At 45.5% G+C, this 14,556-nt stretch overlaps 1 protein-coding gene across 1 annotated transcript in view; it reads left to right on the forward strand.

Moving 5' to 3' along the window:
* GSN (gelsolin) overlaps positions 1-13,099 on the forward strand; it is a gene marked incomplete in the record, with an annotated part of 970,219 nt that extends 957,120 nt beyond the window's left edge. Inside the window, 1 exon segment of the mRNA XM_044058005.1 lies at positions 12,325-13,099. Within this exon segment, the coding sequence (XP_043913940.1) occupies positions 12,325-12,494 (170 nt within the window).
* Between the last annotated feature and the right edge of the window lie 1,457 nt (positions 13,100-14,556).

Below are 14,556 nucleotides of genomic sequence, written 5' to 3' on the forward strand. Positions count from 1 at the left end.
TCTGACTTCTGATCTTCAGAAAAAAATGTAAGGGTAAAGACACAGACCGGACAGGTCCAGAACTGCCGACGACGCTTCCATTAAGCCAGTAGTCATCTCTCCGGTCCTCATTGAGGTGCTTTCGCAGCCCCTGATGCCTGCTTCTGTGGATTCACAGGCCGCTGCCGAGAACCTTTCGGAGTCCAGTATGCCGTGAGACTTTTCTTTGACTAAAGATCCTGTGGATGTCTTTACCTTGGATGGATTCAGAGCTGCTGAGCAGACACCGGCTTTCGAGGACATACTTCGCACTACCATTACTCGACACAGACTTCTTTCACGTCTTCAGTTCTTTGTAAAACAACTGTGTGAGTTTCTAAGGCCCAGGGTATGAACCACACCCAAAAAACTGACAACCCAAGCTCAGGTACCTGCTTCCTTGTCTGTCTCAAATGCTTAAAATGGCAGAATACCTTATAATGCTTATTGGGGGAAACCAGGCTACCCCTTCCAAAAGAAAGACTTGTCCCCAGTAGTTTTATCTGAACAAGAGTCCGATGACTCTGATGAATCTGAATATGAAGATATGCAACCCATCTCTGCTTATGAGGATTCTGATGCAGAGGAATACATCCCTTCAGCCTCTCCACATGAGGACTTTTCCTTTGGGGAAACCCTACATACTTTAAGGGAGCATTTCCAATGGGAATGTCAGGACTATCCTCAGTCTAAAAAGAGACGCTGGGATTTCTTAGATCTACCACAGCACAGACCTCTGGCCATTTCTCCTGTCCTGGATGTTGTGGATGATATTTTTATGGAATCCAGTCTGACTCCTGACACCCTCCCTCCTGCTCTCTGGAAACCTGACCGGTATTGTACCGTCCCTGACTCTCTCAAATTTATTTTCAAAACTCCTACTGCTGACTGAATCCTCTCTCAAGGGCCTAAAGGAATCAAAGCATCCTCAGCTAAGAATCCCACCCTCTGATAGGGATTCCCAAGCATTAGACAGATGGGGTAAAAAAGTGTACACCTCTGCTACTCTTGCTATTATTGCATTAAATTGTCAGTTCCATATGCTGAAATATCTGCAATATACCATGGAACACCTCAAAAAAAAAAATCTTCCTTTTCCTGCTTGTACAGAAAATAGTTACAAGAGTTAATGCATTCTGCAAGTCAAGTAACTAAGCACACCTTACAATGTGGGTTTGACGCCCTAGAAGCATCTTGCAGGGCAGTAGTCACCAGGGGTCTATATTGCAATATCGAATGCTAAAAACAGCGAACGATGTTTCGACATTTTCAGCGAAAGCTGAAAATGTAAAAACCACAGAACAGCAATTTCTTTCTTGGGGAAGGAAATCGCTGTTCCAACCCCCCCCCCCAAAAAAAAAAAACAAACTCTTCCAAACACATACCCTAATCCTAATTATACCCCCCCCCAAAACAAACAGTTAACAACTAAATACACATATTCACATAACCCAACCATACATTTAACGAAAAAAAAAACAGTAAACATTTTAAACCATATGCATTTGCCTTAACCCGCACCCTAACCCTAAGGTCAGTAACTGTTGAAAAGTCACACTCTGGAGCTATACCGGACAAGGGACCACACTATACTTCAGAACACGGCAAAACAACGAAGCATTCAAGCGACTTCTTTCCCAGGGAAAGAATTCGCTGAACAGCCGCTTCACTGTTTTGCCTGTTCGCTCTACACGTGTCGATGAAACCGCATTTGACACAATGCATTTTCGTTGTACTAATAGGAACCCAGTCATCAGTTCTGTCATTAGAAGGCATGCTTGGCTTAAGGATCAGACCTTGCCACAACATGTCAAATCCAAATTGCTAGACACACCCTTGAACAAAGACAACTTATTTGGCACCAAGACAGAAGAGGTCTTAAAAAGATGGAAGAAAAAGCTAAATCGATGCAGACAGACTTCTTACAGGTCCAGCCACCAAGTTTCGGTAGGCATTGCCACTCCAAGCACTGGTCATTTCCTGCCCCCTCCAGGCCAGCTCAGCCCGGACCCAGGGGAAGCAGACCCCCAGGCAACAGCCGCATAGAATGCAGAGATCTAAGCAATGGAGATATTTTTCGTTTGTCACTGTTGCAGTCATCACACTTGGGTTATCTGCCTGCAGGTAGCCCTCAATCAGCCAAAATGCCAGAAACTTAGTATTTCTGCGTCAGTTGCTGTCGCTTCAGTACTTACGTCCGGTCGTCAGGGGTATAAAAACAGGCAGCAGACGCCGTTACATCAGTCTTTCTGCCGAGGAGCCCGAAGTTGAAGCATTCACACAAGTGCCGGTCGGCAGCTACCTGAGTTTCCGTTTCCAAATTGTTTCATCCTGAAGACTTCTAAAACTAAGTACCCTGTTGGGGATCCTTTTTTCTTGCGCTAACCTTCTTTTAGCTTTTCCCTGTTGGGGGTCGCCACAGTGGATCACCTGTCCGCTCATGACTGGCAGTGGAGTTTTATGGTGTCTAGTTGCCAGCCCAGTGCCCAACTTTCCACAGAAGGTGCAGGCATGCATGCACTCGCACCTAGGGCCAATTTAAGACTGTCCAATCCACCTACAGCATGTCTTTGGGATGTTTGAGGAAACAGGAGCACCCGGAGGAAACCCAAGTGACCACAGGGAGGACATGCAGACTCCACACAGAATGCACCCCAGCCGCAGGTCGAACCGGAGAACCTATTGCTGTGAGGCAGCAACGCTGACCACTGCACCACCGTGACTGCCCTTTTCTTGCTCTAACCGATGTCCGAAAAAGTTAACATTCGTCTCACCTGTGGAAAGCAAATACCACACCAAAATTTCCATTCTTAGTGCATCACCTGTTTAGGCCCAGACCACAACGTACCTCTGTCAGTTTTGTGCTTTGTTCAACGCCTGAACTGTTCGTCATTGGGCCCTTATTGTCACTTAAATACTTTCACTCTCTATCTCCTTATTCCAAAATGGCTTCGTTAAGCCATCCGACTACCGATCTTTCGAAAAAAAAACAAGGATAAAGACCGACAGAGACGGACAACACGGGTCCAAAACTTATGTTAAGCTAGTCGCCAGTTCGCCGGTACTCAGTGAGGTGCTCTTGCCGCCCCTGATGTCCGCTTCGATGGATTCGCAGGCTGCTACCGAGACCTGTTCGGAGTCCGGTATGCCGCGAGACTCTTCTTTGACTGTGGAACCTGCGGATGTGTCTACTTTGGATGGGTCCAGAGCTGGTGTGCAGGCACTGGCTTCGCAGGAAGTTCTTCGCACTACCAATTTTCGACAGACTTCTTTCACGTTTTCAGTTCTGTCTAAAACTTCTGAGTTTCTAAGACCAAGAGTGCAAGTTATGCCTAAAAAACAGATGACCCAAACTGAAGCACCTGCTTCCCTTGCCACAACATCAAATGCTTAAAATGGCATAAGACCTGATTATGCTGATTAGGGGAAGCCAGCCTTTTCCTGTTGAGAGAGTCCTGCCCCCAGCAGTTTTAACGGACCAAGAGTCTGACTGAGGTTTCTGAATATGAAGACATGCCTTTATATGCTTATGAGGATTCATATGCAGAGGAATCCATTCCCTCTGCTTCCCCTCCAGAGGATTTTTCTTTTGGTGAAACCCCACATATCTTAAGAGAACATTTCCACTGGGAATGCCAGGATTATTCTCAGTCCAAAGAGACTCAGAGAATTTTTAGATATGCCACAACATAGACCTTTAGCAATACCTCCAGTTCTGGACGTTGTGAATGATGTCTTTATGGAATCCAGTCTAACTCCTGATACTTTACCCCATTTCCTAGGAAACCAGACTGGTACTAGAGAGTCCCTGACTCTCTCAAATTTCTTTTCAAAAATCCTACTGACCCGGAGGTCATTTCCCAGGGACCTAAAGGTATAAAAGCAACTACAACTAAGAATCCCACCCCTTCGTACAGGGATTCTCAAGCTTTAGACAGATGGGGTAAAAAAAAAAAATACACCTCTGCAACTTTCACCATTAGGGCATTGAGTTGCCAGTTTCACATGCTGAAATACCAGCGACATATTATGGAACTTATTAAGCAAAAATGATCTACCTTTACAGACTGTGCAGAAAATAAAGAATTACAAGAGCTTATGCATTCTGCAAGCCAAGTCAGCAAGCATACTTTGCAATGTGGCTTTGATGCCCTAGAAGCATCTTGCAGGGCAGCAGTCACTGGTTCTGTACTGAGATGGCATGCTTGACTTAAGGAGCAGACCTTGCCAGACTGTCAAATCAGAATTACAAGATGATCCTTTGAATAAGGACAATCTGTTTGGCACCAAAGCAGAAGACGTTCTAAAAAAGATGGAAGAAAAGGCTAAATCTATGCAGACCGGTAAAGACATTTTGCAAGTGCAGCCTCCTAGATTCAGTAGGCATTGCCCCTCGAAACATTGGTCCTTTCCAGCCCCCTCAAGGCCATCTCAAGCTAGACCCAGGGGAAACAGACCCCCCCCCCCCCAGATTACAATCTCAGGGTATGCAGACATCTAAGTAATGGAGTGCCTCCACTTCTAAAACAGGGAGTGCTAAGCCACCCCCTTACGGAAAGAATTCACAGTGACTCAACTCCACTCCTTACCTCTGCCCAACTGCTCGTGCCCCTAGGAGGAAAACTTTCCCATCGTGCAAAAAACTGGACCTCCATCATCAAAGACCGATGAGTCCTCAACCTTGTATCCCAGGGGTCCAAATTTTACTTCCACTCACTGCCAACCCAAAAGGGTTCCCAGACCTTCCTCCAAATCAGTGGGTAGAGGCACAAAACCAAGTTTAATCCCTGCTCTCCATAAGGCAATTCAACCTATTCCTGCAGAACAGATAGGACAAGGGTTTTATTCCAGAATTTTCCTGGTACCCAGAAAAGAGGGCACTTAGCAGAGGGAATAGATTCCTCTGCCTCTGAAGCTTGGCGCCCATTCCTATATCTTTCCATTCTAAACACCTTCCTGGTGGTACCAAAATTCAAAATGCTCACCCTTCAGCATCTTCTTCCTATGCTGTCCAAAGATGCATGGTTAGCCACACTAGACCTAAAAGAAGCCTGTCTGCACATCCCTATCAGGGACTCGTGCAGGAAATACCTACGTTTCAGGGCAGGATCTATGCGTTATCCGTTCTCTGCACTTCCCTGTGGCTTATCCACTGCTCCCAGAGTATTCACAAAATGCCTGGCTCCAGCCATTGCCTATTGCAGACGGAGAAAAATTCAAATTTACCTGTACTTGGACGATTGCCTGATTCAGGCAGACAGTCAGGAAAAGCTGTTGCAGCACCTGACATTTGTAAAAAACCTAACTTGCCTGGGGTACACTACCAATGAAAAGAATTCAAAACTAGTCCCTAGTCAAAAGATTGTATTCCTGGGAGCAAGCTTGGAGACAGCATCCCAGATGGCATTCCTTATTCCAGAAAAACAAGCCTATCTGACAGGCTACTTCATGCAAATGGCCACCAGAACTCAGCTATCCGGAAGGAAAATCCTGCAGGCAGGCCCTAGGGTTCATGGCCTCTTGTATTCTACTAATTCGATATGCCAGACTGCATACGAGGAAACTCCAGTGGTACTTTAAAAAGTCTTTGCCAACATTCTCAGGACCTGGAAACAGTCGCACCTGTTATACTTTGTCTAAGGACAGAGTTTCTCTGGTAGGCAGTAGCATGCAACCACAAGGGACTTCCCTTTACTCAATCCCATGCCGCCCAGACCCTAACCACAGATGCATCAGACTGTGCCTGGGGGGGGGGGCATATCTGAATGACAAGTGCATTCAGGGCCACTGGAGCCCAAGTCAGATTCATCTGCACATCAACCAAAAAGAGATGCTAGCTGTGCAGCATGCTCTGACAGCTTTCGGATCCCTACTCTCTCACCAGGACCCCACTAATAAAAACAAGACACCACAGTTGTGGTACATCAACAAGCAGGGGGGAACCCACTCTGCAGGCTAGCCGTGGCCCTGTGGAACATGGCCTTGGACATGCATATTCGTCTGCAAGCTCAATTCCTGCCAGGCAAACAAAACTCTCTGGCAGACAACTTTTTCTAGACCCACACTAGTGCACCTTCAGCCTTCTAACCCAGAAATGGGGGACCCCAAAGGTGGACCTTTTTTGCCTCCCCCTGCAATCACCAGCTCAGCAAATTCTGCACCAGGACACCTCACAGCAGGGCCTGGAAAGTGGATGCCCTATCTTTCCAGTGGGTAAACCTCTTATATGCATTTCCCCCTATGCCTCTTCTCAAGAATATTACTCAAGATAAGACAGGATAGACCAAGGACAATCCTGATTGCCCCAGACTGGCCACGCCAGCACTGGTACCCACTACTGCGCAGCCTGTCACCTGTGCTACCCTGGCATCTACCCCGGATCCCATCCCTCCTCACTCAACAGGGTGGACAGATCTTGCATCCACAACTGCAAACCCTGAATCTTGCAGCCTGGCTTATTCCTTGAATTCTCCTCCAGTGACCAGCCTAAGCAAGCAGGTGCTGGATGTCATTCTTGAAACCAGAAGACCCAGTACAAGGAAATCCAATGCTAAGTGAAAAAGGTGTTGTTCCTGGATTCAGTCTAAAGGAGAGGACACAGCTCTGCCCTCCTTACTTTTACCTTGCAGATCTACTCCACAGAGGCCTATCCTTCTCCATTAAAACTCATGCCTCTGCCTTCTCGACTCATTACATCTCTGAGCCATCTCTCTTCTCCCACCCTCTCATCAAACAGTCCCTGAGAGTGGCAAACAACTTAAGGCCACCAAGGAGAGCACCCACCCCTGCTTGGGACCTTAATTTTTTTACTGGAAAAGCTCTTGCTACCCCCCCCCCCTTAACCCTGCAGTGTCAGCAGAGTTAAAATTCCTCTCTTGGAAAACAGCCTTGCCTTCTGGCCATCACTTCAGCTAGAAGAGCGTCTGAGCTTCAAGCACTTAAGGCTGTGGAACCCTTCAATATTTTCATGCTGACAGGGTCTCCCTCAGGGCTAACCCTTACTTTATGCCTAAAGTGGTGTCCAGTGTGGCTCTCAACTAATCTATCCATTTGCCAGCCTTCTTCCCTACTCCTCAAAATAAAGGGGAAAGGATCCTGCACTCCTTGGACGTGAACAGACCGCTCAGATTCTACCTTGACAGGACTAAGGCCTTCAGGAAATCTGACCAGTTGCTTGTCAGTTTTGCACCAGGGGCAGAGGGCAAAGTCATATCAAAACAATTTCCAAATGGATAGCACACTGTATCCATTTCTGCTACAAACACCATGGGAAATCAACCCCTCAGGGGGTCAGATCACATTTTACTAGGGCAACTTCTATCTCTAAAGCATTCCTCGGGGAGTCCCTACCAGGAACATTCTGGAAGCTGCTACCTGCAGTTCTGTACCCACCTTCACCAAGCATTACCACCTGCCTATCTTTTCCAAATCCAGGGTGGGTTTTGCAACTGCAGTCCTGCAGGGCATACTAGCCAGCCCCAACTCTTCTTGACTGCCTCCACCCTTTCTTCAGCTTTGGGAATCAACCCAAGTGTGATGACTGCAACACTGAAACATGAAGAACATAGTACAGTTGTGTACACTTGCTGTAAATGTAGATGTTTGAGTGTATTCACTGTTGCAGTCCTGGTTTGCCACCCTCCAGCCCCCTTGTGAGTCTCTCTCTCTCCTCTCTCTTACTCACCCCTTACAGGGCTGTTGGTATTTACTTTTTGCAGGTGGTGTTTTTCCACCATAACTTGGCTCCCTATTTGGGGGGCTCCTGACATTTGGGGCAAGAAAAAGTGATGTAATGGCAGCTGCTTGTTTTTATACCCCTGACATCAGTCCTAAAGTGGCAGTAACCGATGCAGAAATACCAAGTCTCTTGTATTCAGGCCGACTGAGGGCAACCTGCAGGCAGATAACCCAAGTGTGATGACTGCAACAGTGAATACACTCGAACATGTACATTTATGGTAAGTGTACGCAACTGTACTTTCCTCCTCTTCAAAAACTGGGCGTGCAAAGCCACCCCTTATGGTAAGAACTCACAATGACTTTACACTTCCTTCCTCTCCCTCTGCCCACCTGCTTGTGCCCCTAGGAGGGAAAACTCTCCTTCCACGCGAGCAACTGGGCCACCATTACCAACGACTGCCGAGTCCTCAGCATACTGTCCCAGGGATACAAATTTTATTTCCACACACTGCCAACCCCAAAAGGGTTCCCAGATCTTCCTCCAAACCAGTGGGCAGAGGCCAGAAAGCAAGTCCTTTCCCTGCTTTCCACGAGGGCCATAGAGCATGTTCTTGCAGAACAGATAGGCCAAGGTTTCTACTCCAGACTCTTCCTGGTACCCAGAAAAGAGGGCACATGGTTCTATCCATTCTAAACACCTTTTGGGTGATACCAAAATTCAAAGTGCTCATCCTCCAGCAGCTTCTCCCAGTGCTCTCCAAGGATGCTTGGTTAGCCACCCTAGACCTAAAAGAGGGCCTACCTGCACATCCCAGTCAGGGAATCATGCAGGAAATATCTACGTTTCTACTTTTCCCAGAGATTTCAGAAAATGTCTGTCTCCCGCCATTGCTTTTTGCAGACAAATATTCAAATTTACCTGTACCTAGACCGACTGCCTGATTTTTTACGCCAGAAAAACAAGCCTACCTGACAGGCTACTTCTCTCAACTAGCCACCAGAAGCCAGTTATCTGCAATGAAAATCCTGCGAGCTGTAGGGTTCATGGCTTCTTGCATTCTACTCTGCCAGACTGCATATGAGGAAGCTACAATTGTACCTAAAAAGCCTTTGGTGTCAACACTCTCAAGACCTGGAAACCCTTATACCAGTGATACTTGTCTAAGGAAAGATTTTCTTTGGTGGGCAGCAGCATGCAACCACAAGCGACTTCCCTTCTCAACCCCACGCTGACCAGACCCTCTCCACAGACGCATCAGACTATGCCTGGGGTGCTCGCCTGGATGGCAGGTGCATTCAGGGCCAATGGAGCCCAAATCCAATACATCTGCGGATCAACCTAAGAGATGTTAGCTGTTCAGCATGCCCTGACCGCTTTCAGACCCCTACTCTCCCCGGGGCCTCTACTGATCAAAAGAGACAACACCACAGTGATGTGGTATATCAACAAGCAGGGAGGGGACTCGCTGTTATCCTGTCTGCAGGCTCGCCATGTCCCTTTGGCACACAGCTTCAGCCATACAGCTAGACCTGTTAGCACAATTCCTGCGAGGCTCTCTAAACTCTCTGGCAGACAACTTGAGCAGCAACCTGCTTAGACCCACATGAGTGGCAACTAGACCTCAGAACCTTTGCCCTTGTAACCCAGAAGTAGGGCACCCTGAAGGTAGACCTCTTTGCCTCCCACTCCAATCAGCTTAGCAAATTCTGCACCAGGGAACCTCACACCAAGGCCTGGAAAGTGGATGATCTATCCTTCCAGGGGTAAACCTCTCTGTTTATGCATTTCCCCCTCTACCACTCATTTCAAGGGTACTGCTCAAAATAAGGGAGGAAAAACCGAGCTCAACCCTGATTGCCCCAGACTTGCCACGCCAGCACTGCTGCACAGACAGTCACCCCTGCCACTATGGCACCTACCTCAGATCCCAACACTCCTGACCCAGAGGAATGGAGAATTCTTGCATCCCCAATTGCAGACCCTTAACCTAGCAGCCTGGCTTTATTCCCTGACCTCTCCTCAAGCTGCCAGCCTAAGCAAACATGTTCTAGATGTCGTACATGAGGCCAGATGCCCCAGCACTAGAAAATCCTATGTTGACAAATGGAAAAGGTTTTTTATCTGGATCCAGGTTAAGGGAGCTGGAACGGCACAGCCCTCCCTACCTCTCATCCTGGATTTTCTGGCAGACCTACTACACAGGGGTCTATCCTTCTCTTCTGTTAAAATTCATGCCTCCGCCATCTCTGCTCATTTCAGAACAGAGCCACCGCTATTCTCTCACCCTCTTGTCAAACAGTTCTTAAGAGGGGCTAACAACTTGAAGCCACCCAGAAGAGTTCCTACCCCAGCCTGGGAGCTTAACTTTGTGTTAGAAAAGCTCACCCTGCCCCCTTTTGATCCTGCAGCTTCAGCAAAGTTAAAATGTTTCTCTTGGAAGACAGCCTTGCATCTGGCCATCACTTCAGCTTGGAATATCAGCACTACAAGAACTTATGGCTGTGGAGCCCTTCATGTTGACAGGGTCTCCCTCAGGACTAACCCATCCTTCATGCCTAAAGTGGTGACCAGTGTGCGTCTCAACCAATCCATTCATTTGCCCACCTTTTTGCCTAACCCACAAAACAAGGGGGAAAGGATTCTGCACACTAGCTGTGCACAGACAGCTCAGATTCTACCTGGACAGGACTAAATCTTTTAGAAAAAAATTATCAATTGCTAGTCAGCTTCGCTGCAGGAGCAGAGGGAAAGGCCATATCCAAACCATCTCCAAATGGATAGCACATTGCATCCATTTCTGCTGCAAACATTGGAAACCACCCCCAAAAGGGGTCAGGAGACATTCCACCAGGGCAACCTCCACCTCTGCAGCTTTTCTCAGAGGGGTCCCCACCAGGGACATCCTGGAAGCTGCAACATGGACATCTGTTCATATCTTCACCAAGCATTACCGCCTGCCTGTCTTCTCCAAATCCAGGGCAGGCTTTGCCACCGCAGCCTTGCAGGGCATCCTAGCCAGCCCCCAGCCTTCCTGACTGCCTCCACTCTTTTCTTCAGCTTTGGAAATCAACACAAATGTGATGACTGCAACAGTGGAACATGAAGAACATAGTACAGTTGTGTACATTTACCATAAATGTAGATGTTCGAATGTATTCACTGTTGCAGTCCTGGTTTCCCTCCCTCCATCCCCCTTGTCTCTCTCTCTTTACAAGGAAATTTTGGTGTTTACTTTCTACTGGTGGTGTTCCTCCACCATAACCTAGCTCCCTATTGGGGCTCCTGACAGGGCAAGAAAAACTGATGTAATGGCGTCTGCTGCTTGTTTTTATACCACTGACAACCTGACATCAGTCCTAGAGTGACAGCAACCAACGCAGTAATACTAAGCCTCTGGTATTCGGGCCGACTGAGGGCTACCCCTGGCAGGGTAACCCAAATGTGATGACTGCAACAGTGAATGCACTCTAGCATCTACATTTATGGTAAGTGTACACAACTGTACTTTTAATCAGAATTATATGAAAATGTTTATCTTGTAAACATGATGAGGATAATTAAACAGAATTGTAAGTCTTTATTGTCCATTCCACCAGGTATTTCTACTACCGTGGCAAAATATTTCTCAGTCTTAAAGTAGACCCCCACTATTCCTCATCTGTTTTGGCTTCAGGGATATCCTTGTGGACTCTTTTCTTTCACAGATGTCATTCAACTTGCCTGGTTGCTTCCTTTTAGACTGTTCCTGGCTTCATCTCTTTGCCCAGAGGTTATTAACTCTTAGTTTCTTTATTTTAGGTCCATTGTCCTAATTGCCAATGTAAGCAATTGGTTAATACTTAGTCCTCAACAAACCTAAAAATTCCTTTTATATGGAGTGCACTGCTGCTACATACCCAGAACATTAATTTCAGAGTCCCTCAGCCACGAAAAAGTGAAAAACTGAGTTATGCAACAGTCGACTTCAGAATTTCGACTTTAAAATAATTTGACCAACTTCACTGATAAAATTCCTCACAAAACTAGCACATAATGAATGCAGTTGTTGGCAAAACAAATAGCACCCCCCTGTTTATGTATATAATGTATATAGGAAAGCTGGGTGAGTCATTGTTTATGGCTTAACGATAAACATGTCTAGTTCCTTTTGTTCTACATGTACATGTATACTGGTGAGACTGTTCTGTCTGCATGCCTTGCCTGCATCCATGTGTTTGCTGTGCGCTGTTGCATCCTGCCAATAGAAATATATATATATATTTTTTAAATTAACCGTACTTTAGTTTAAAAAGATTCTTAAGCGGTTTTTTGTTGTGTGATGTGCTCTGTTGTGAATGAGAATTCTTGGTAAATATTGGTTGCATTAAATGCTGTGGTACAGGCAAAAAACACATTCGACATGTACTATCATAAAATCCATGCGAAGATTCACATTTAACATGAGCTTTAAGTTAGTGTTCTTTGTGCAAAGAATTATGCTTTTAAAACTGTATTTGCTTGCAAAGGTCTTCTAATACATCAAAATGTGCATTGCTATAATTTTTATTTATTTTTCCATTGATGGAAATGTAGAACAGAACCAATTGACTGGAATTGTACTTAATTTTTTTTTTTTCCCCTTTTAGCAAAAAAATATCTTGAAACTGATCCTGCCAACAGAGATAAGAGGACTCCAGTTGTGATAGTGAAACAAGGATTTGAACCACCAACTTTCACTGGGTGGTTCTTTGGCTGGGATTATGACTTCTGGAGTGTTGATCCTCTGCAGCGGGCCATGGCTGACCTTGAGGTCTAATAGCGTTGGCAGTTACCTGCACATCTTTGCCTTCACTGCCTTCAAGAGATTTTGCATTCAGTGAAAGACAAGCCTAATATTGTATGCCAGATTATTTCTTTAAGCCAAAGAACTGTTGCCAGTAGTAATCAGCAAATTTGTGTAGTGGACAGTGTCAAATAAAACAGGAAAATTTTGAACAAGTTGCACTTGACTATAATGCACATTTTTTGAAGTATGAATATTTTTTCTCTGTTACCTGCGCATAATTCTGTAACTGAGTGGGGTGCATTTCTAATTGAATATTAGCAGTATATTCTGAAAGTTCTAAAATGTTTGGGGACTTCAATTTCGATTAGTCTACAAGGTGTGTTGGCCATACTGTGATACGAGTAACTGCTGTACATTAGATGAATAATGTATTTTTTTCTGGTCATAAAACTTGAAAGGGCAACATGACTGTTGTCTCTTGGAACTCCATCTCTGTGTACCATCAAGAAAGTGTATGTGGGTAGCTAATTAAAACTGCATGTCTACCACACCGTGGCACTCATGATTCTGTCAGAATGGAGTTTGTAGAAATATCAGCATACGTAATTTAATAAACCAGTTAAGGCTTCATGTAATGCAAGCAGTATTTTCTTTGTTGTAATAACTAATCATGAAAGCTTTCCATAAGATGACCGAGTTGTGAATGCATTTATGGATAGTGACCACCTGGTGGAACAGGATAGCGGCATGTTTTTTATATTTTATTGACAAATGTACCTATATAACTCTAATTTAATTCATTCTACCCAGATTTTGCTTAATGGGACTGTGTGCTGCTTAATTTTGTTATAATTTTCAGGGCTTTTTACAACCATATAATTTTTGGGGGACATAGAGTGCGCTTTGTTGTGCAGAATGAAAAGTCGTAAGAAACATAGTACAGATCTTTGGTGGATGGTCACTGTAACAGTAAATTTTGGACTTATTAAACTTTTATTTCAGTTTCCTGGTTGGACTGTCTCAAGTTGTGGCAAGGAACTGGTGTAAGCTTTGCTGTTGGTTGGATTTTGAGCGAGACTTGTATCCCACTTTGTTCCAGATTGTATTTAGATGTTCATTGTGTTTCACTGTTGCAGTCATTATATTTGGGTATCTGCTGGCAGGTTGCCCTCAGTCGGCCTGATTAACAAAGGTCTTGGGTCATTCGTCGGTTGCTGTCCCTTCTTCTATATGACGTCAGATTGTCAGGGGTATAAAACGTGCAGCCGACATCAGTCTTTCTTGCCGCACGGTGCACAAAGCAGAATCAGTTCGCAATTGTTGGTCGGCTGACTCATGAAATTTTAGTTTGAGTTTCAAAACTGAAGTCTTCAACTCAAAGCTAAGTACCCCGTTGGGTAAACTTTCTTGCTCCTTACTGATGTCAGTAAAAGTTAATTGTATTACTTGTGGGAAGCAAATACCTCATAAGGATTTTAATTTGTACTGTATTCCTTGCCTAGGCCCTGACCACGATGTACCTTGCTGCCAGTTTTGTGCTTTATTTAATCAGCGCACTATCTGTCGGTACATTTTTGCTTCAAAATATTTTGGTTCTCTGTTTAATTATCCAGAAATGACGTTGATTAGCCATCCGACTACTGGAATACCGAAAAAGCACACAGAAAGACAGACAGGCCGTTCAGGTCCAAAACTGCTGACTACGCTTCTAAGCCAGTCGCCAGTTCGCCGGTACTTGGTGAGATGCTTTTGCAGTCTCTGATACCCGCTACTTCTGATTCGCAGGCCTCTACTAAGACCCATTCGTAGTCAGGTATGCCGTGAGATGCTTCACATATGGAACCCGTGGATGTCTCTACCTTGGATGGGTCTGGAGCCGCTGAGCAGGCACCAGCTTCTGAGGGTGTATTCAGGCCTACAGACTTGCATATTAAACAGACTCCATCTTCAGTGCTAAGGCATAATCTCGATCTGTATCTAAAAAACTGATGCCCAGGCCACATGTTGAGGCCCCTATGCCTAAAAAAACAAATGATCAAAATGGCGGAAGATTTAATTACTGTAATCAGGGGTAGTCACCCCCCCCCCTCCA

This window comes from Protopterus annectens, chromosome 16.part0 (genome assembly GCF_019279795.1).
Source record: "Protopterus annectens isolate FY-2018-M chromosome 16.part0, PAN1.0, whole genome shotgun sequence".
NCBI classification, from domain to species: domain Eukaryota; kingdom Metazoa; phylum Chordata; order Ceratodontiformes; family Protopteridae; genus Protopterus; species Protopterus annectens.